This window comes from Aspergillus ambiguus (genome assembly GCF_047715705.1).
Source record: "Aspergillus ambiguus strain CBS 117.58 unplaced genomic scaffold BDV59scaffold_34, whole genome shotgun sequence".
NCBI lineage: Eukaryota > Fungi > Ascomycota > Eurotiomycetes > Eurotiales > Aspergillaceae > Aspergillus > Aspergillus ambiguus.
The window spans coordinates 130866-151010 of record NW_027395547.1 but is presented as its reverse complement, the minus strand read 5'-3'; the positions used below and the strand labels follow the sequence as shown (position 1 = coordinate 151010).

The 20145-nt window shown below is 54.6% G+C and overlaps 5 protein-coding genes across 5 annotated transcripts; 2 read left to right on the top strand and 3 right to left on the bottom strand.

Annotated features, from left to right (window-relative positions):
• The first annotated feature begins 70 nt into the window (after positions 1-70).
• Positions 71-797, top strand: BDV59DRAFT_185041 (uncharacterized protein). The gene has a single exon (XM_073690778.1). It carries the CDS (start codon positions 252-254, stop codon positions 708-710), a length of 459 nt encoding a protein of 152 aa, XP_073544968.1. The 5' UTR covers positions 71-251; the 3' UTR covers positions 711-797.
• Positions 798-1022: 225 nt separating this feature from the next.
• On the top strand, positions 1023-6168 carry BDV59DRAFT_98166 (putative Rho guanyl nucleotide exchange factor). Its single transcript, XM_073697452.1, has 3 exons — positions 1023-3542; positions 3590-5442; positions 5506-6168. The coding sequence occupies exons 1-3, from the start codon at positions 1334-1336 to the stop codon at positions 6061-6063; spliced, it is 4620 nt and encodes a 1539-aa protein (XP_073544967.1). The 5' UTR covers positions 1023-1333; the 3' UTR covers positions 6064-6168.
• On the bottom strand, positions 5826-8642 carry BDV59DRAFT_209836 (tRNA lysidine(34) synthetase). The gene is made up of 3 exons (XM_073695468.1): positions 8449-8642; positions 8221-8400; positions 5826-8172 (listed from the first exon to the last, which is right to left on the bottom strand). The coding sequence occupies exons 1-3, from the start codon at positions 8591-8593 to the stop codon at positions 6554-6556; spliced, it is 1944 nt and encodes a 647-aa protein (XP_073544966.1). The 5' UTR covers positions 8594-8642; the 3' UTR covers positions 5826-6553.
• Positions 8643-8891: 249 nt separating this feature from the next.
• BDV59DRAFT_195141 (WD repeat protein) lies at positions 8892-17233 on the bottom strand (the record flags this gene model as incomplete). The annotated part of the gene is made up of 11 exons (XM_073692501.1): positions 8892-9140; positions 9197-9368; positions 9433-9521; positions 9571-10520; positions 10574-10784; positions 10840-12106; positions 12164-12242; positions 12794-13688; positions 14707-15455; positions 15516-16869; positions 16982-17233. 11 exons carry the CDS (start codon positions 17231-17233, stop codon positions 8892-8894), a joined length of 6267 nt encoding a protein of 2088 aa, XP_073544965.1.
• Positions 17234-18878: 1645 nt separating this feature from the next.
• BDV59DRAFT_185030 (mitochondrial 54S ribosomal protein uL11m) lies at positions 18879-20070 on the bottom strand. Its single transcript, XM_073690777.1, has 2 exons — positions 19890-20070; positions 18879-19810 (listed from the first exon to the last, which is right to left on the bottom strand). Exons 1-2 carry the CDS (start codon positions 20016-20018, stop codon positions 19478-19480), a joined length of 462 nt encoding a protein of 153 aa, XP_073544964.1. The 5' UTR covers positions 20019-20070; the 3' UTR covers positions 18879-19477.
• Between the last annotated feature and the right edge of the window lie 75 nt (positions 20071-20145).

Here is a 20145-nt window from a genome sequence, read left to right as displayed (position 1 = left end):
TGATCCCGTGATGTTCCCGATTGTTCAGTCATCCATGATTCTTCATCAGGATTCTGAGCTACATCCGTGGATAGATTATCTGATACTGGAATCTTCTGATATTCAGACAGCCTTGTCGAGAGATGGGGAGTCACTGGAGCAACTGTCATTCGGCAAGGAGGATGGAGGTTACTCGGACAATGTGCTGTCCTTACATCGCCGTGCATGACCATTTAGATGACTCCATGCTGTTAGGGAGTACTCGGTAGTAGATGACTTACAGAGTACGCAGCACTGCAGTTACAAAATCTCCAAAGTTATCTACTCCATGTTTATCGCTTTGGTACCTCCGGGATCGTGAGATACGCGGGTCCTTTCCATGGTTGGCGGTGTGCGCTTCTCCACTTGTCAAACTCCATCATAATAAACACGGCGCTTCTTCCTCTCCGGCCACTCCTTGCAGGAACCGATCGGTCGTAGAGGTATCAACCGGGAGTTCTCCTCTACCGTCCGGAGGATGTCGGTATAGTTACTGTTTTCTCGGACAATTTCCCCATGAGGACCAAGAATGTCACCACGATATCGCCCACTACACGTGTTTGATAGTGGATCGAGTGGATAATAACAACACCAGAAGAGATCGCATGAACATGGCGTCAGTCGTGGGAGTAGAACATTACGCCGTAGAAGCCTACGAAAATAGAACAAGTTTAAGAGGCCCTAAGCGTTGAAACAAGGCGTGCAAATCATGCTCCCACTACTACTAATACATAGCACCAACTCACCCCCCACCGAGCCATCTCTTCCTCCCCCTCCTCTTCCTTCTCTTCCTCCCCCTCATCGACTCGACCTCGAACCTCTCTTGCGCGCGCAAATCATCTGCAGTCGCTTCCTGGTCTCGATCGACCACTAACGCTGGGACTAATCGGCGCTTCTCCAGCAACCATCATAAACAACCCGCATCTCCACTTCCTCGGTTCATTTTCCCGTGAGATTGCGCCGTCGAGAGGGAACGCGTCGCATCTTGATCCCTCTACACTTTTCTACACTCTCTACACTCCCTCCTGGACACACGCACACACTCTCGTTCCTCAATCACGGATCCATGGAGGGGTCCCTGGCTCGCTCTCTCTCAGCCATATGAGGGTTCTCGCTCACTAATCTCTCCTCTTCTCTTCTCTTCTCTTCTCATGCGCGCTTCTCTCATTCATTAAGATTATGCCGGCCCTCCAGCTTCGGTCTTTCTCTCCAGATTATTCCCTTTAATCGGTGGCGCTTGCCTATCTTTCACCTACGGTTTCCTTTCTCTTCCTTCTTGATATTGCTTTAATCGCTTCCTTCCTTCCGCGACATCATGGCGACCATCCCCGGCGCTCCTTCCGACTTGCCCTGGGAGCGGCTCGACCTCTACCAGACTTCCGATCCCCTTCTCTCCTCTATCTTCGTCTTCTACGGTCCTGTGGCCACCGCCAATGCCACCGTCAGCAGTTCGCGCATCCAGGCGCATATCCTGACCCCCGCCGGCTTTCAGAGTTACCCCCGCATCACCGTCTCCCCAGCTGCCCCGTTGTATGCCGCCGTCAACCATCTCCCCCGCGAAAAACAAGGCGACGAGGTCTGTCGCGGTCTAGCCGTGAGCATGTTGAAATACTTCGCCGACCTGTCCGAATCCGCAAAGGAATGTTTGCTGGCCCGCGCTCGCATCGGAAGACCCGACGGCAGGATTCCCAAGATGTTCGATGAAATGCATGCCGCAGACTTGGCCAACCGCATGACCAAGATGGAACAGTCGGAAATTGTGCGCGACATCCGTGGCGCATTCCAGGAGCGCAAGGTCCCATGGATCGACCTGGACGTCGTCTTCCCCGCAGGGTCAATCAAGCCCGCCTCCGAAGAGCCGACAGACGCCGACATGGAAGATGCGGTCGACCTTCACTACGGACGGTACACCTCTCTCGTACGCGCATGGGGCCCTCCCACGGTCCTGTCGACTTCCCGGTTGAAACGCTCGCCCTCCCAGCCGACAAGTGTGAGCAAGTCCCGAGTGTTCACCAGAAGTCAGAAGGAGTCCTTTCGCCTGAAGATGTGCGAGTTCGTCGATACCGAGGAGCGATATGTCAACAAGCTCTACACCCTCGTGTGCCATGTGGCTGAAGAGTTTCGACTAAAGGCCCAGGAGAAGCCTCCGTCGAGTACCAGCCCCAACGAGTCGGACTTGGCTGCCCTGTTCCCTCCCTGCCTCAATGAGATCCTCGATGTCAACATGGGATTCCTAGCGGTGATTCGCGAGATTCTCGAGGAGACGGAGAAGGATGCTATTGAGGATATTGGGGTGGACTCAGAGCTTCCTTCTTCCATGTCACAGAGGGACCCCTCCGGTCACCCTGACCAGGATGCCGTCGGCGCTGTTGCATTTGCCAATGCGCTTTTGGAATGGTTCCCGCGCTTTTCACAACCATATGCAGACTACATGCGCGCTCACACCGGCTTTACTCAAACGCTCAACACGTTCATGAGAGATAAGAACTCCAGCTTCTCAAGGCGTGTGCAAGATACCGGAGAACAGCTCTTGCGGTCTTTGTTGATGGAACCTGTCCAGCGCCTTCCTCGATACAGCCTCCTGATAGATACAATGACCAGCAGTCTTCCTTTGGTGCACCCCGCTCTCCGACCGTTTTTGAAGGCGCGAGACGTTATTAAGGACATATGTTCCCTGGATGACCCATCGTCGACGAATCATGATCAAAGTTTCCGACGCCTAAAAGAGTTGGTAGACGGGTGGCCGTCAACCATCTTGCCAACGGGTCGCTTGATCACAGCAGTGGATTTCCATGAGCTATCGCCACCGTACCACTTGAACGATACGGCTTCGGATCTCACACCAGGCATTATGTTAATCTACAAGAATTGCTTGGTCTTGTTAGCAAAAGCGGCTGCAAGTACTACTACTGCGCGCGGATTGTTGGCTGAGCTAGATAACGCCGGATCCACGGCCAATGGTTCCGCCCGCTCTAGCAGTTCATCAGACATTCGGGTTGTTCAGGTGTACGATCTCCATACAGTCCGCTGTATGCAATCCACGTGTGGGAGGATCTTATTCCTCGCCCCCACTTCCGTCACTTCAAGACCCAACCAAAACACCACAGTGGATCTTCTTGCCCTGGAGCTAGCTTCCATGTACGAAGGCCGGGCGAACCGAGTTATTGAAGAGATTGTTAAGGCAAAGATTGAAGGCAGGTTCTCCAGCAACGAGCGAGACAACGGGAAATGGTCTCTACGAAGCCCATCCGGCACCACAAACAACCTTGGAATCTTGGCCTGCGTGTTTGAAGAGAACCAGAATGCTGCATCAAACCGAACAAAGTCGGCAAAGATCAGGATGGTGTTTGACACCCCCAGGGCAGAATGTGTCAAGCTTCTACAGAGTTCGGATCTTGAGGTAATTATTTCCGTGTCAGCGTCCAACGAGGATCAATTTCGTGTCGACATGGATTCAATTGTCGGTACAACCTCCTCCGATATCGTGACGGCAGACGGATTTGTGCCTGTAGTTTCCAAGCGCCGTAAGTGTAACAGCTTTCCTGTGATGTGGCCTTTCTGACAATCACAGTTTCAAATGTACTTGTTCCTCTGCACGGCCCTCAGAATCGAACAATGACGGAATCCATAGTGAATTCCAACTTCGAAATCCTTCGGTACCTTGCTGGATACGTGTATGCACAGGTAAAGACACAACGTGGCTTCCGTCCACCCTCTCCCTCTAAGCTCCTCTCGAGCTTATTGGGTGGAGGCCATTCGAGGGAGAGCAGTTCATCTAGCACAAAACCACCTACTTCTGCGACTTTGCTCGGCGAATTTCCCAAGATGCCCCCGCCTCGAGCAAACATCTCGAGGTCCAACACCCTTCCCTCGAGCTTCCCAGGGAAAGAGAAAAAGGACGACGGTCCACCTAAGATTTCTGTGGTGGGATCAACGGCTTCGAAGGGACAAGAGAGTCCTTTCAGCGTTTTGGAGCAAACGTTTGCAGCCTACGTGCTCGCTTTGCAGTCACGGAGTGGGAATATCGTGGGCCGTTCTCTGAGGGCGAGGGACAACGTCGATCGATCTTCAGTCAACGAGCTTTACAATATTCTGCTGGAGGATCCCGGAAAGATTCAGGCGGCTGCAGAGGTCCCCGTCGACATTCTTTTCGTGGCATTTGAAACATTTATGAGCAATGCGTGGCGGGAACACATGGGACCGGTGCTGGAACCTCCAGTGCTGCGGCTTCTCCAGCACCAATTTGACATGATGTTTCCTCGCGATTTCGATGACAACTTCCGCAAAACGCTTTCCGAGATGAGTCCCCAGAACCGGCGGGCTTTGGCATCACTCGTCCGGTTGCTGGCAGAGCTGCTGGATGCGTCTGGAAACGACGGGGACCGGGGTGCTCTAACCGCTGCATTTGCGGAGATATTGACGGTCGAGGGCGACCCAATGCATCATGTGTCTCTCTTAGACCGGCTAGTAGACGACTTCGACTATCTGTTCGAGGAGTACATCCCCGGCGGCGCCTCGCTAGAGGGGACCTTGAACTGTGACCAGACAAAACCAGTTTCGCAGAACACGGGATCTGTTAGCTCCAATGCATCCTCCTTCCGGAAACGTTTCGGGTTCACTCTGCATAGAGAGACCTCTAAACCCGAGAGCGAGAGCAAAGTATCTTCTATCCTGAGGACTCTTAGCAAGAGCAAGGGGTCCGGTGACTCTGAACCTGGCACCCCTAAAGGCTCACTGCTTCGTTCCAAGTCTATCGACGTTGACGCCGGGCTAGGATACCTCCTGCGACCGGGGTCACGCGATCGTCTAGGCTCTTCTCATGAACACCTTCGCCGACCAGGCAGCTCACAGGAAGAAACATCTTCTCTGTCCTCAGCCAGAGGCATTTCGACGAATGGTGTTGTAAAGGTACGACGGAAAAGGAGAAGCTCCTTGTCTGATCTGAGACCAGATACAGCATCTACGGATGCGTCTTCCCTGTCCCCCAATCGTGGACAAAGACCGACAACTCCGATGTCTTCCTCTCGTCCTCAATCGGAAGTCATGACTCCGACCAGACAAGATCAATCGCAGACCAGTTATGAATCAGGGTCTACTCGCAGCACGTCTCCAACGAAGACCAGCTCACCGCGCCGTTCTTCTCCCAGCCGTCGGTCACCAATACGACCCGTTACTCCCAGTCGGAAAGAGAACGTGGATCCAAAGTTCACACAGGCCGACAGGTCACCCAAGAAGAAAGTCGACGGACCTGTGTCTCCCACGCAAGAGTCCAAGAGGAGATCGAGGGCCACGAGCATACCGTCATCAAAAACAAATGGACTGAAGGAAAGACCAGTCCCGGTAAATGGTGCCGACGTGAAACGACCACAGTCTTCATCAGGTCCCCAGAAGCCTCAAAAGCTGCGGATGCAAAGTCCTCAGAAAGTAAGTCACATTATTGATCTAGTATCCCATATTAGGGTTTCCTCTAACGGATGTGTTTGACAGCTTCGCGATCGTCTCCAAAGTGAAAAACGGGCGCAGAATCTCGCACAAATCGGTCTGAAAGACGAGTTAGATCTCATTGGCGAGGAACTGCGCGCGCTGAAGATAAATCCGCAGTCGCTCAAGGCTGCTGGACAAAGCTCCGAATCCCTTGGGGAATCGTCTTCTTCGGCTATCAACGCAGCACTCTTAACTCGCGTCCATAACTTGGAACTCAAGTTCGAGGCAATTACTGGGGAGTTCAATGGCCGGACATCGGCAATGGAGAAAGACCTGGAGTCCTCTCTAGTAGTCAGTGAGAAACGGGTGAAGAAATTGGACGAATTATACCGTGAGGCCAGTGCTGAAAACGAGGCCTTGTATGACCGCTTTAATCTAGAACTGAACAAAGTCGCAAAGGACGTGCAGTCAGGCAACGCGGAAGATGCATTGAAAACCCAACTATCATCGGCTCTCGAGGAGATTGGAAGGCTCAAGAAAGAGAACTTCCGGCTCAAGAGAGAAGTCGGAGGACTACGTGCTCAGCAAGCTGCGGTAGCTCTGTTGAAGGCCAGCGAGTGAGGTAGGCGCCATATCTACCTGGGACCAGGTGGGCCAACGGGCTGGTTTCCCGATGTCCGCTACTGTCTCTTATTTTGACTATTTTTGAGGTTTATTGAACTGCACATGAGAATATGCCTCTGTCTAAAAAGATGGACATTCCTTTCCTGTCATTTTCTTGATTTCTTCCATGCCATCATGGAGCCAATGCAGTCTTTTTTATGTGAGCCATGGCTGCGGCGGATGATACTTTTGTTTTGCCGCCCCCCTCTTTCGATTCACGCATGATTTCTTTTGTCTCTCACAGTCCACGCACGGCTCTTGGCTGTTTCCAGCGCATGCAGTGGGTTCACTTGGTTTGGCGGATTTCGGCCACTTCTTTCTGTACTGACATAGCATATTCCTGGGAGCTCTAGCGGTGTCAGTTTTCTTTCCTTGTCAGCTATCCCTCCTGTTTCTACTCTCTTTCGTCATTTCATATCTTTCATCTGTAGTCTGTAGGATAGTCTAGCTAGTTTCCAACGGAACCCATCAGCTGCAACGCCTCCCGATCCACCATCTTGTACATCCACTCCCACTCGACCGTCCACTGCGCAGCTCCATGCCGACCCGCATGCATACCAGGCAACCACATCCGCAGAGTGGGCAGAGCCAGTGGCACCCGCCGCTCGATCCCACTTCCATCCGTCTCGACAAGCTCCAGAAGGGGAAGCGTAAACCGGACACGGCCAGGCGCGACACGCGCAAGACGGTCCAAAAACGCCGTCAGCGCGGGGTCTTTCTTCTTCGACGCGCCACCCTCACGGAGCTGGTTCTCCCGAACAACACGCCGAACAGCCTGTAGATCGGCCGGCTGGAACGGCCGAATAGCCACCGAGACTGGGACTGGGGCTGTCGTCGCCGCTTCGCCCCACGTCTCTGCGTTGGGTGCGGTCACGGCAAACCGGAACCAGTAACGGTCGTCCCAGAGCGTCCAGGGCGTGTACTCTGGCTCTTGGAATGCTGACGAGTTCCTGCCCCAGGATAGTGGCAGCTCGCGTTGGAGAATGGGGAGGCGATTGCGCATGTACGGTTGGCGGGACAAGAGCCACGTTGTGCTGTTGTGGGGGGCGGAAGCAGCAGTATCCGCGGGAGAACTGCTGCCGCCGCCGGCGCTGCTCTGTGGCCAGTGGAGGGGTTGGAAGAGGACGCCGCCGAGGGTAAAGGCGTGTCGGGGTATGGGTGGGGTTGGGTCGGTGGGGAAGACGAGGTGGGTGAAGGGGTCGAAGCTGCGGAGGGGGAAGTGGTTCTCCGGGAATGGGGAGAGGAGGTCCGTGATACGGCGGAGGGTGAGGGTTTGGATCTGCTGGACGCGATGTTGGGGGAGGGGGTGAGTTGCGGCGGCGGTCTGGGGAGCGGATGGGAAGCGGATGGCGATTGTGCCGGCGGGGAGGTTGGTGTCGAGGGCAGTGCAGGTGCCGAGGAGCTGGTTGGAGATGGCGGAGGAGTGTTCGAGGAGGGACTGGCTGGAGTGGATGAGGGAGAGGATGGAGCGGGAGTGGAGGGCCCGGGGCAGTTTGTCTGAGGAGATGAGGCTGCGGATCGCGTTGCGGGGAGTGAGGGTGGGATCGAAGTTCGTCGGGTCTGAGACGTAGGGGATGTGGTGGTCATGGCAGGTGGCGAGGAGCCGGGTCTTGGGGAAGTCAAGGAGTGGGCGGCAGATGAGGATGCCGCCGGTCGACATGGTGACTGGGTAGGTGGTGGTGGAAGTGGTGGTGAGATCGCCGCTGGGGGTGGGAAGAGTGTGGAGCGCGTTCTGCGGCGTGACGTGAAAGCTGTGCGAGCGCATTTGCTTCTGCTGGAGGATCGTGGAGGAGCCGCTCTCGGAGACGCCGTAGAGCCCGTGGCATTCGGGGATGCGTGTCATGGGAGGGATGCCGGCCAGGCCGCCGCCTCTGGCTCCGGAACAGAGTCGCCACAGGGTGGTTTCGACGTTGTCATCTTGGTGGTGGCCCATGAGGAGCGCCTCGATCTGAAGGTCTCTGCATGCCTTGCCGAGGGCTTGGAAGCGTAGCCGGCGTGCATGTGTTTCGAAGGCCGTGATGGGCGTGGCCTGCGGCCATGATAGCTCCAGGATTTGTGACTTCACGCCTGCTGTTGTTAGCTAGGGGACTTGGGGGGAAGGACCAGCTCACATACCAATGTCTTGGAGAAAGTTCGACACCATCAAGGCTTCTCGGGAGCTCTCTTCTCTGGCTTTGTGGTCTACAACGAATGCGGTCACACTCAGGTCCCCGTCAGCGTTGTGCTGGGTCTGTTCCCATTGTTTACAGAGATATGCTAGGGCCATGGAGTCGGCGCCTCCACTCACTGCCAGACCTAAGACTTGAGTTAGATGAGCATTTTATGAAGGGGTAGAGAACTTACCCAGTCGGCGCGGAAGACGAATCTGTGAGCTTCTTCCTGCCCAGGAGTGTCGCGCTTCGAGCCATACTCGGCGGAAAGACTCCTGAAACTGGGGGAGCGTGATTGCTCCCGTGTTGGCATGGCGCAGGAGGCATTTTCCTGCCATGGACGGGAGCCTGGATCTCTATAGAAAGGGGATGTGGTGAGGAATGATGTCCCGAGTGCTGGAAGGAGATGGCGGAGAGAGTTGTGGCTGATGTCTTGGCAGTGTAGCTTGTCTGCACCACTGAAATATATCGGCACCGCCGAGAGTATAAAACGAATACTTGGCCGTTGATGAATTTGGGCTATACAATTAATTGCATTCTCACGCTACATCCCCTCCAAAGCTATATTCTTATAATAACACCATATACAGAGCGACAAAATAATGTCACAAGGAATCGAACGGTCGCTTGGGTCAATCAGGAATGGTGAATAGACGCTGATCCAGATCCAGATGCCGCAAGAGAATGCGTACTTCCCGGTGGTGCACTTCCAGCCTCTCCATTCGTGGTCTCTGGGCCGAGGTGTTGATCGGGCCCAGTTTCGTTCTGGCTCTGGTTCCCCCTGATCTCCTTTTTCCCATTGGCCTTATAGTAAAGGACCATGTCTCCCGAAGAGCGCCAGATGTGCGCGCGGATAGTTGCAAGAGTCATATTCGGCGGTATCAGCTAGACAATGCGGTTAGCGCAAGGGCCGCTGTAAAAACAGACAGACGAGTACGGACCATTTTCTGACAGTACAACTCTAGGTACTCTTCGGGTTTCATCGCGCCATCTTCAGGCTCGTCAGGATTAGGCGGGTCTATACGTTCCGCTACATAGGCGAGGATTTTCTTCGCACGCAACATGCGGTTGGCATTCAAGCGGTTGTTATTCGTGTTTCCATTGGCGTCATTCCTATTGCGTAGGGCGGCAGAGTCAGCATCAAGCTAAGGCACGAGGGAAGAGCTGCTACACATACTCTTCTGGTTTCACAACAGGAGGCAGAAGGTCATCATAAGGCTTCAGCGTGAACGCAACCTTTACAGGGTCTTTGAATGGCATTTGGTTCTAATCATTATTAGAGAAACTCGAACGTCCCGTTGACAATGGCTCTTACCTTGAGCAATAGTTCAGCAAGCCAGAGAGGAATGGACTTCTCTAGCTTATCAATTTCCTCGCTGATACGGCCGACACTTCCGCGGTAGAGATCGGACGCCACGGCAGTATCTCCGGATTCTTCCTGAATAAACACCGCAGTGCGATGTGGAATGGCGAGCACCGGTGTCTCATTCTCGGGGCTGGGCGAAAAGGCCGAGGTCAACTCCTGTCCTGGATTGGCCGACAGAGACTCCTCGTATTCGTGGCGCACGCGGTCGATAAAACCGCTCAGGTTGTTCTCGAAGACTTTCTCCTCCTTGGTCGATGATTTGTCTGATTCTTCAACTTTCTCTTCCTGTATCTGGGGTTTGACTTCAGATGAAGTCCTTCCAAGCTTCTTCGGGAAATCCATCCGGAATTTCTTCCCGAATAGGCTTCCTTTGCGTCGTTCTTCCTTTTCGGGCTCGGCTGGCGACTGCGGAAGGGCTGTATCTCCCGGTGGCGGTAATGTTTTCTCCGTGTCCAGAGGCGTCAGGGCCTGGTTCCTCGGCGACGCGAAATAATCACTAGACTTGTCGGACATTGAGCTCCTGGCAACATCGTTATTCAGCTGTGACATGTTATAGTCTGAAAGCTCCCCCGGAGGCGTTCCAAGAGCGCTATTCTGATGCAGGGGCGCTGCTAAAGACCCAGGACTACTGGCAAACCCGATCCCGAACCCTGGTGTCGTAGGACTGCCGAGGGTATCGAAACCAGGACGCAGAGACGACATGGATGGGTCAAAAGATGTGGCCAAGTTTCGCGATGAATCCGAAAATGGTATATCGACGGGGGCAGTGCTTGACATGTTTGCCTTGGCGAGTTCCTCCGCCTTAGCGATGGCCGCTGCACGATGCTCGGAATCTCGTTTAAGCTCCTCATCGATCAAAGGGGCGAACAGCCAACGCAAGACCCATTTCCCCAAGTTAACTATGAGCTGTCAGTGAAAAGCCACTAGGAAGAGTAACAGGGGCTTGTCGTACTTCTTTGATCCTCGCGGATCTCCGAATAATCCGACAGATCAGCTTCATCTGCATACACCTCGGCGTCGAAGCAACGGCCCGGCTCCAATATCACAGAGAGCCTGCCAGTACGAATATCGACTGTGCACCAATGGGCAATGCTCTCTGCAGTGTTGATCTCGGAAGCGACATCGTCCATATGTCGCTTACCGAACGACTGGATTGGGATGCACTATTAAGCGTCAGCCATAGGCCATGAAAGTCAACTATACGGGGATGATATCTACCTTGAGAAGATCCCATAGCACCACTTCACCCGCCGAATCTTGCGTTAATGTGCGCTTCCTGTCGTTCAGGAAGAAATATTTAATAATACCATGTTGGCCCTCGATTGTCTCATCAGGCAACGAATAAACGGGTTCTGTCAGATCGATTCCGTCATCTAGATCCGATTCGGAGGAGTGCGGCCGTCCATTCGCGGCAGCGCTCTGCGATTTATTGTCGAGTATGCGCGAGGTTGGCAAGGTAGACGTGCTTGACAGCAGCAGAAGCGACTCATAGGGGATCTTTTTCCGCCGGGGCACGGTCGTTGATTCCTTCTCGGGAGTGCTGGCTGGGGTCTCACGATCTTTCGACGACGGTGATTCAATCTCGGCAGTGGTGTCAATATCATGCCACCGGTTAATGCTCGACGTGGGAGTCGCGGTCCAAATGTGATCCCCGGCAGCCACAACGTTTATGACGCCTTCGTGCTCCTGCAGCGCAGCGACGCAGATCCCTTGCTCGATGTCTGGCGAGTGCCGGGTATCGGTTTTGGCGACCAACCCCGAACGGTCACTGGAGTAGAAGACGGAGAGGCGCGGGTGGTTTGAATACAGCGACCAGACGCTGTCGTTGTGCATAGTGAGGGTGTGCATGCAGCGGCCAGCGGTCAAAGACCAGACCTTGATCGTCTGGTCCGAGGAGGCGGTCATGATGGTATCTCCATCCTGGTTGATCAGGATATCGCGGATGTTGTCCGTATGGCCGACGAACTTGGTGATCAGTTTGCCGGACTTCGGGTCCCAAACTCTCACGACGCTTTCTGGGCCACCGCTGGCGATGACCGAGGAGACCGCTCCAAGGGCATAGACTGAGCCCTTTGCGGTGCGATCCTCGCCGCACGCATCGATTTTCAAGACCTCTCCCCCGCCATTCAGATCCCAGAGGTAGAGCTTATGATCCAGACCGCCGGAGGCCACCCAGGAGGAATGGCTCCCCGGCGTGGCCAAGGCCTTGACGTAGTCCGCATGTTTTCCGATGGGGTTAGGGACCTCGGTAGAGTCGGAGTGAGGGCGCCAAAGGCGCACGGTCGTGTCCGAGGAGGCGGACACGAGGGCGGAGTTGTTCTGGGTGAGAACGATGTCGTTGATCCAGTGACTGTGAGCCTGTACCTGATTGCGGAAGGTGGTCGGACCGGGCCGGGAGGCCCCTAATAACGAGGAAGGGGATGACTTGGGGAGGGGCAGGTTGAGGTCCCACGAGCAGACGACGCCATCGCGACCAGCCGAGTACCTGAGTGGTATGACGGGTTAGGTGCTGAGGGGAGACACCGGCGGAGACGAGGCTCACAGAATGGAATTATCCGGGTCAACGGTGAGACTATTGACTCCCAATCGATGACCACCGGGGGCATCGGGCAGAGGTAGCACTGGAAGATGACGAGGCAGCGGTTAGTCGACGATCGACAGAATGTACTAGGATGGTAGTGTCGGGGGGCCAGAGGGGAGATGCGAGAACAGGGAGGGATCTGGCGCATCCAACGACAGAATCCGACGTGAGAAGCATACCGTATGTGACCCTCTGATGACTTGGTTTTCGGGCCATGCAGCGCAACGGAGCCTCGCTGGAGGGTGAAGGGAGGAAAGACGAAGCGGGCGTGCTGGAGGCAGTGCGGAGACGGACAGGTTGGATGCGGAGGCTACATACACCAAGTGGGCGGGCGATCACCACAACAACCCATGCACGACTTGCGGGGGAGGGATCAGCCGGACGGGAAACAGTCAAATTATAATCTATCGTTCGTCTGCAGATTCACGACGAGGAGGGAGAAATAGGGGGAGGACGACGCCGTCGGACTAGCCAGGACCATCGAGATCACGGGACTTGGCATAAGACGCTCTATTCTACTCTATATAACCAAAGCTACTGTACAAGAAAGGACCACCACACCCGATCAAACGCCCTCTCCCTCTGAGATACTCTTTCCCTCCATTCGGTTCCACGCCCACTGGTAACTCCCCAGGAACACGGCGCCCCCGATGCCAATCCAGGTGACTCTAGGCCCAATGCCTCTCCAGAAGGCGCCAAAGCCCTCCTTCGAGATATCCTGCACGACGTCCTTGATCCGCACACGGGCGCCGTCCCCGTCACCACGACGCGCCAGCATCACCCGGGTCTTAATCACATCCAATGGCGTCGTCAGACCGGCCGAAATCGCACCGGCGACGCTGCCGAACATCGCACTTGTCGACGCCGGCACCTGGCCAGGCGCAGTCGAATCCGCGGCGGCCATGCGCTTGGCGTAGGCCTCCTTCATGGACTCCCACATAGTGAACTGGAGGACGGTGAAGGGGATTTCGCGGGCGATGGTGATTCCGGCGCCGCGGTATAACTCGCGGACGACCTGGCCGGGGCCGCGCGTCGCAACGCCGTTGGGATCAGGATGGCGCAGTGCCAGGATGTCTTTCAGGGCCAACAGGCTAGAGCCGCCGAAGAGGCCGGCCTGTGCGCGCTGCTTGACCACTTCTGTCGGCACGCGCACGGCGCAGGCGGCTATCTCGCCCATCGACGAGGCCAGGGAGTGTGTGAGGATGATGTGGGTGCGGGAGGGCGTCGGCGTCGTCGTCTCCGCGGGGGACTGCGGGAGAAGGGATCGCTTCACGCCGTCATAAACGATAAAGAAAGAGGCGGCCGAGGGGGCGGAGCCTAGTAGCACGGACGGGAGGCCGGCATAGATGCCGCGGATGGTCTGTCGTAGGGATACGCTGGGAGCCGGAGCGGATGGGACATGATGGCGGGCTTTCTGAAGACGGGTCTTGATGGTGTCCAAAGGGTAGAGGGAGCAATCGACGGTCAATCCGGCAATGGCACCGGACTATAGGGGAGAAATAAAAGGGTCAGCCAGGGCATTGGGGTGGAAGCGTTGAGTCGCATAGAGTTGGCCGTACTATGAGAGATCTTGTCCAGAGGGAGACCAACGGCTCCGGTTCCGAGGCCGCTGCCATCTGGGTGTGAAAGGAGACGAAGGTCTACCGAAGGAAGAGCATGAAACGGTCGAGGTGACAAATACTCATTCGAACAACAACGTTGGCAACGACACACGGCGTCGGGGGTGGAGCGGGAAAGCTTCGGGCAACGCGGAGGAGTTCCCCGTGAAGCTTTTTTGGCCGATTATCGCAGTCGCCAAACTCCGTAATCTCCGCCTTACGTCAGATCCAGCCTACGCCATAACTAGTTAGTTAACTACACAGGTTAACTAACTCCTCCGTACTGTATACAGATATCAAGTTCAATTCTTGATCCATTCATGTATAGTAAGTATCTACTAACTACCCGTACCCCATAAATACATAAGGATGGTGGAGATAAACGTCCTCTGAATAACATCATGCCCTTCACCAAACAACACCCAGGAGTTTTTTACGAATTCGAGCACCAGCCAAGTGAATGACAAAGAAAGCAAGTAGAAATCTAACAACCGTCCTCAGCTTCGGGTGTAGAGATAATGGAAATCATGTTTGAGCAGCTCCGATCCGCGGTAGTAGCCACAAACGCCCTGTATAGTAACGATAAGATGTAGAGTCTCCCCAACTGTACAAGATCCCTGGCGGTAAACAAAAGAGTAGAACACATGATGGGCGTATCAACAAGAAATGATACACGGCATAATGTATCCTGAGAAGGATGACAGGAAGATAGGCACCCTCGTGGTTGTAGAAGCTGCCACAGCCAAAATGGTATTGCGGAGACGATCTCCGAAAAAGGAACGAATAAAGAAAGGACAAAAGATAAGAAAGTGAAATATTTCGGGCAGCTCACTTTGTGTGCCTGCAATAGGTATCATGTCGACAACTTCAAGGCCAGCATTGACTTTATCTGGCCTTGCTAGGCACCGGCGGGGCCGAAGATGGTGGTTCCAGAATATGCGTATGACCCGGAGCCTTGATGACCTCGCCGGATACCTCTTGCTGGCACGCTTTGATATTGCGTACCCACTCATCGGCCAGAACATCATCCAGATTCGCGCGCTCCTTCACGCTCACTTTGAGCATCCGACCAACGATATACCGGCTTTCACGAGGCAAAAGCCGAAGCAGTCTCCAAGGGCCCTTGATGACCTCAGGCCGCGGGCCTGCTGTCTGCGCCGACGCAGGAAGCGGGGGTGCTTCTTTGCTCGTGGTGCGGGTGGTCTTAGTTTCATTCTTTTGATTTCCCTCACTAGGTTTCTTGTCCACTGGACTCGTTGGGGAGCCGGCGTCTTCATTGGCGGGTGGCTCGGGTTTCGAAGGACCCTTGGCAGAATCCTGTGGCCCATTCGGTTTCGCTGGTTGACCGACTAGTCCGTTTCGACTGTCCGAGGACTGTGTCTGCTGGTTTTCACGAGCAGATGAAGGCAGGTCGGGTGACGATTTGATAACTCGGTGACGCCTAGGGTCCGCCTCTGGGACGGGGGTTCCCGGGGTCGGCGTTGACACAAAAAGTCGATACGAATTGTCGCTAACGCGCGGTTGCTTCCAGGGGAATCGACGTAGGGTCATGCAGCAGAAAATAATGGCGAGAGACCAAACATCAGTAGGCCGTGGATCATATTTCTTCTCGTCATAGACTTCCGGGGCCAAGTAGGGATCAGAACCGACAATTCCTGGAGTTTTGTAAGACTTGTAACAGAAACATCAACGCGCCCAACGTTAGGTCAACTTACCAGAGGCCGGAACAATATCATTTTCAAAGGGATACCGGAAGACGACGGCGCTTCCGAAATCGATCAGCTTCATGATGCCGTGTTCGTTGACGACGACATTGTCGAGCTTCAAATCACGATGGGCGAGGCCCATGCCATGAAGATAGGCCACACCGCTGAGGATTTGTTTAAAAGAACAGGCGACTTCATCCTTGGTCATTTTGCCGGTCATAACGATCGCAAATAGATCGTATGGGGCGTATTCCATGACTTCATACCAGTGGCTGCCTTCTTGGATGATATCGAGGGTCTCAATGATGTTGCCATGATGAAGGGTGGAACCAATGCAGAATTCGGCGGTCACCTTCTTCGAATACTCCTTCAACGTCTCCCAGGAATGGCGATCTCTGAACTGTTTCACGGCAAAAGTTACGCCGTCGCTGTTACGCTTGAGTAACCTAACAGAACCTCCCGCCCCGGAGCCAAGAACCTTTCCCAGCTTTCCGTATTTCGAATTGAGACCATGATCATCAGCGAATGGGACATTATCCGGGGCCATTTGGTATGGAGTGTTCTTTCCGGACGACCGGCTGGACTTCTTTGGGAACGACGTGGGGGACTCGGTCCGTTTGTGTTTGTGGCCCATCTTGAAAAACCGCTTGAGCTCCGACATGTGGCCATGATGCTTACTGTCGCTGTCCTGGTCCTTCTTGTTACCAAAGAATCCACTGCGTTTGTCGCTGGACTTGAGATCGGTAGCGCTAGCTGAGCGAGGTGTGCCCGGTCGTGCAAATGTGGAGCCGGTTCCGCGGCGCTTCATTTCCCGGCCTCCAAATATGAACCGCTGATCCAGCTGGGAAAGGTTCTTCGGCTGAGGGGGTCTCCTGCTCCGGGCATAAGGATCGTTGGGTTCTCCGACAGGTGTGATGGCACCGGGAGGTGTGTATTCGGCCTTGGGGGTGGTTGGGGGGCTTTCCTCCTGGGAAGCTGCGTCTGGACCAAGGAAGAACTGTGCTCGATGCTTGGACGGTTCTTGAGGATGAGAGGAGGATTGGGAAACGTCGGTTTGCCTGGATAATTGATCCGTGGAGCCAGGCCGGGAGGTCGGTGCGCTAAGAGGGGCTTTGCTTTTCGTGGATGCACTTGTTGGGGGGGAAGTCTCCGGGGTCATGACAGCTGAATTGGTGGAGGGACCTCTGTCTGTCGCGCGCGACGTGGAGGAACGGTCGTTAGTTTTGATTTCATGGGAATGGGTGGCCGCGGGTGTGAGTGGTGGTGATTGCATCATGGCCACCGGTAGGGAGGCATGGGGAGACGGCAAACCAGAATCATTCGTTTCTCGACCACTACGATCGCTTGAGTCTCGGGATGCAACCTGTAAGGGCGCCCGGGGTGGTTAGCTATGTACATTATTCGCCGATCTCTGCGGGGCGAAGTGAGGGGCCCAGGAGGAAGCCGTGGAGTAGACAGGAGAATTGGGTACGTACCCTGGAGGGAGGTAACGAGACAGGGTCGAACGAGAACTTTCCCATTCGTGATTCCTGCAGCTGCGAGCTCCGCAGGCTCGCTGCCAGTGACCGTAGGTCATCATCCTGATTCGAGCCCGTGGGGGGCGGGCCGGGAGACAGGGCAGACCCTGAATGCACCGAAGGCTCAATCTCCTCAGTTACGGAAGAAAAGCGGACCTGGCCAGGTTGCTGCTTGGATTTGGCATCATCGTTCGCGGAGTCGGGGGGCATTTGAAGAATCGGCTTGCTGGGTGCTGAATATCGAGACCGGGGGATTAGTCGACGGGAGTCTGTGAATGAGGCCGGGCGAGGGTTACACACCAGAGTCCATACTGTTATTTGGGGCGAAGTCGGTCGCTTCAGACGTCATACTCATCAGAGCTTCGCTGCGGGACGCATGCCCCTCCCGGGGTACTTCGGGAGACCGGAAGGTGGAAGACAGGAAAATCGCAGCTCTCGGATTTGGATCGAGAGTGGACTTGAATCGAGGTTCGTGGAGTTGGGGGAGGAGGGACGAGGATCGAGGACGCGAAGCGGGCGAGATGGAAGCGCGCGGAGAAAGCGTATGCAAGACGGAGCAAATCTTTCGTCAAGACCCGTAACCGTTGTTACTCATACCCGGGAATCGGTCGGTCGGTACGCTACCCTGAGAGGCGGAAGAAAATCGGGCCCATCCAAAAACGGGAGAGCCGTGGGGTAGGGGACGAGATGGTGGTATGGGGACGGAAGAGAGGATGCGCCACGAGGAGGAGAGGGGAGATAAAGATCAGGAGGTGAGGAGTGGAGAGGAGAGAGAGAGAGAGCAGGAGAAGAGAGGGAGAAGAGAGGAAGAGAGTGGGAGTGAGAAGAGGAAGAGGAAGAGCAGGTGCGGCGTGAATTTGGGGTTGCAACAAGAAAGCGGCGGCAGTAGCGGCGCCCCGTGGACGGATTGGTTGGACTCCACCAGACACATCGAGCTCAGTACGATGAATCTAGCTTATGCCGTTCATAAGTATGCAGGAGATATGGTTTGGTCTATCTATTCAATCCGACTTGAAGATTTCAACAAGGTATTACAGTCCCCATGGAGTACCTGAGGTACTAGTAGGGTAAGCAGGTCCTACGTTCCCGTACTTCTCATACTCTGTACTCCTACGCTATACATTCTTAAGATTGTCATGATCGGCCTGATCGAAGAGAGACCGGTCAGGTCGGAGCTCTTCGCCGAGAAACGGATCCAGCATCAGTCCTAGATCGTTCTTCCCACCCTTCTACAGCACTCGGAAGCGCGCGGAGATCTGTCTGACAGTACGGGGTAATACAACAAGACTACCTGAGTCGTTAAGAATAAATAGTCAGGATGTAATCCCACGCTCGGCGTTTGTCTGTTTATCATTAATAAGCTGACCCCTCCGGATGCCAAGCATCATATCGTCGTCATCACTTCACCCTCAGCATTGTTCGTCTTGCCAGGAATCCCCAACTTGCAGACGAAGAACGGTTGGAATTCGAATATCTCTGCGCCGTGTCACGGGGGCCGCGAAAAAAGGGTTGTCCTGTGTGGCCTTCCATGACCCTGCCGAGAACCACATGTCGGGATGTCAAAAGCCAGTTATGATGTTGATGACGATGGAGAATACTCCCCGGTGCCGGTCTGCCGTCAAAGCGAGGGTCATCCGCGAACAGGATTCGAGAACGACCCTCCCGATCACCGGATCAACCCTGTGCATCATCCCGGATAAATATCTTTCGACCCCGCTAGATTCTTCTGGATTTCGTCTGGCGTGAATGGAAGCATGTGGATGGAAGTCTAACCACTCGGGTGATTCGACGGTGGAACGGGATGCCTGAGGGAGTTCTGATAATATGATACTATTAGTACGTAGTAATCCCCAATCAACCAATGGTGGATCTTCGCTTTGGATCGATCTGGAAACGATCCAATTGGGTTAGCCTCCGATCCCCCCCAACCTGCCAAAACAGGCATTCTGTCCATGCATTCAGCAAGTATACAGAACCGGATGCGGGTTGAAGCCATGAAGAATCGCCATCAACGCCAGCGAGGCTCCCAGATAGGTACGTATGAAGGGATCGCCTCATTCAATTATTGGATTGCGTGGACGGATCGCCTTCATACTCGCCAAGAACCTCCTTGTTCGATGGATTAAGGGGCCAGCCATACTAAGGGATGTCCGCACTCATCCGTCTATATGGCGTATAGCATACTCTCTCGTCCTTAACTCCCGGATAGAAACTCTACACAGCCCTCTACGCAATCCTCCAGACATGCCAGGAACGTCCCAAAGCCCATGCATAAACGTCGGGAATATTTGTGAAGACGCTTCTATATCACATGCAAATATAGTACAATTGATAGTCAATCCCAATCCCAAGAACGCCGGTATCATGATCAAAGCTGGGTATGTGGCAGCAGTCGCACAGTCGCAGTGACGCCGCAACAACAAAGAAAATATACAATCCTTTCAACCCAGTCCTTCAGGGAACCACCTGGATGCCAATCGACTTGGCCTGCGCAACAACACTCTTGCACAGTCCCTGCAGGCTCAATCCGGACAGTCTCGTTTCGGTTTGCTTAATTTTGGCGATCTCGTAGACGTGTTTGAGAGAGACTTTGCCGACAATCTCGTGTCCGGGATTCATCGCACCGCGGAGGCGATTCTTACGAGGTTCCACGTTCGCAGCATTCAGCAATAGCCATGTCGTGGTCGGGGTGCGGAGGTCGAAAGTGAACGAACGATCAGGGCGGACGGTGACACGGGCGGGAACCGGGACGCCGGTGTTGATATGCGCGGTGCGGGCATTGAACTCCTAGTATACATCCTAGTCAGCGAGGATGGTTCGTTGGAATGGTATCGCATCTATTGAAAGACACCACGCCATGTCGTACCTTGCAAAAGTCCATGCTCTTGACACCTTTACTACCCAGGGCCGGACCGACAGGGGGACTGGGACTGGCCTGACCGGCGCCCACGATGAGCTTCACGATCTGATCCTTGGCCAATGCCTTTTTCGCCATGTTGAAGCGGAGTGAGAATGAGGGCAAGAATGATGGACGGACGCAACGGGGGATGCAAACACCGCGGCGATGAACTCGGCGGTTCTTTTTGCGGCCAAGAATTTTCGGCGCCGGCGTTACTTGCCGG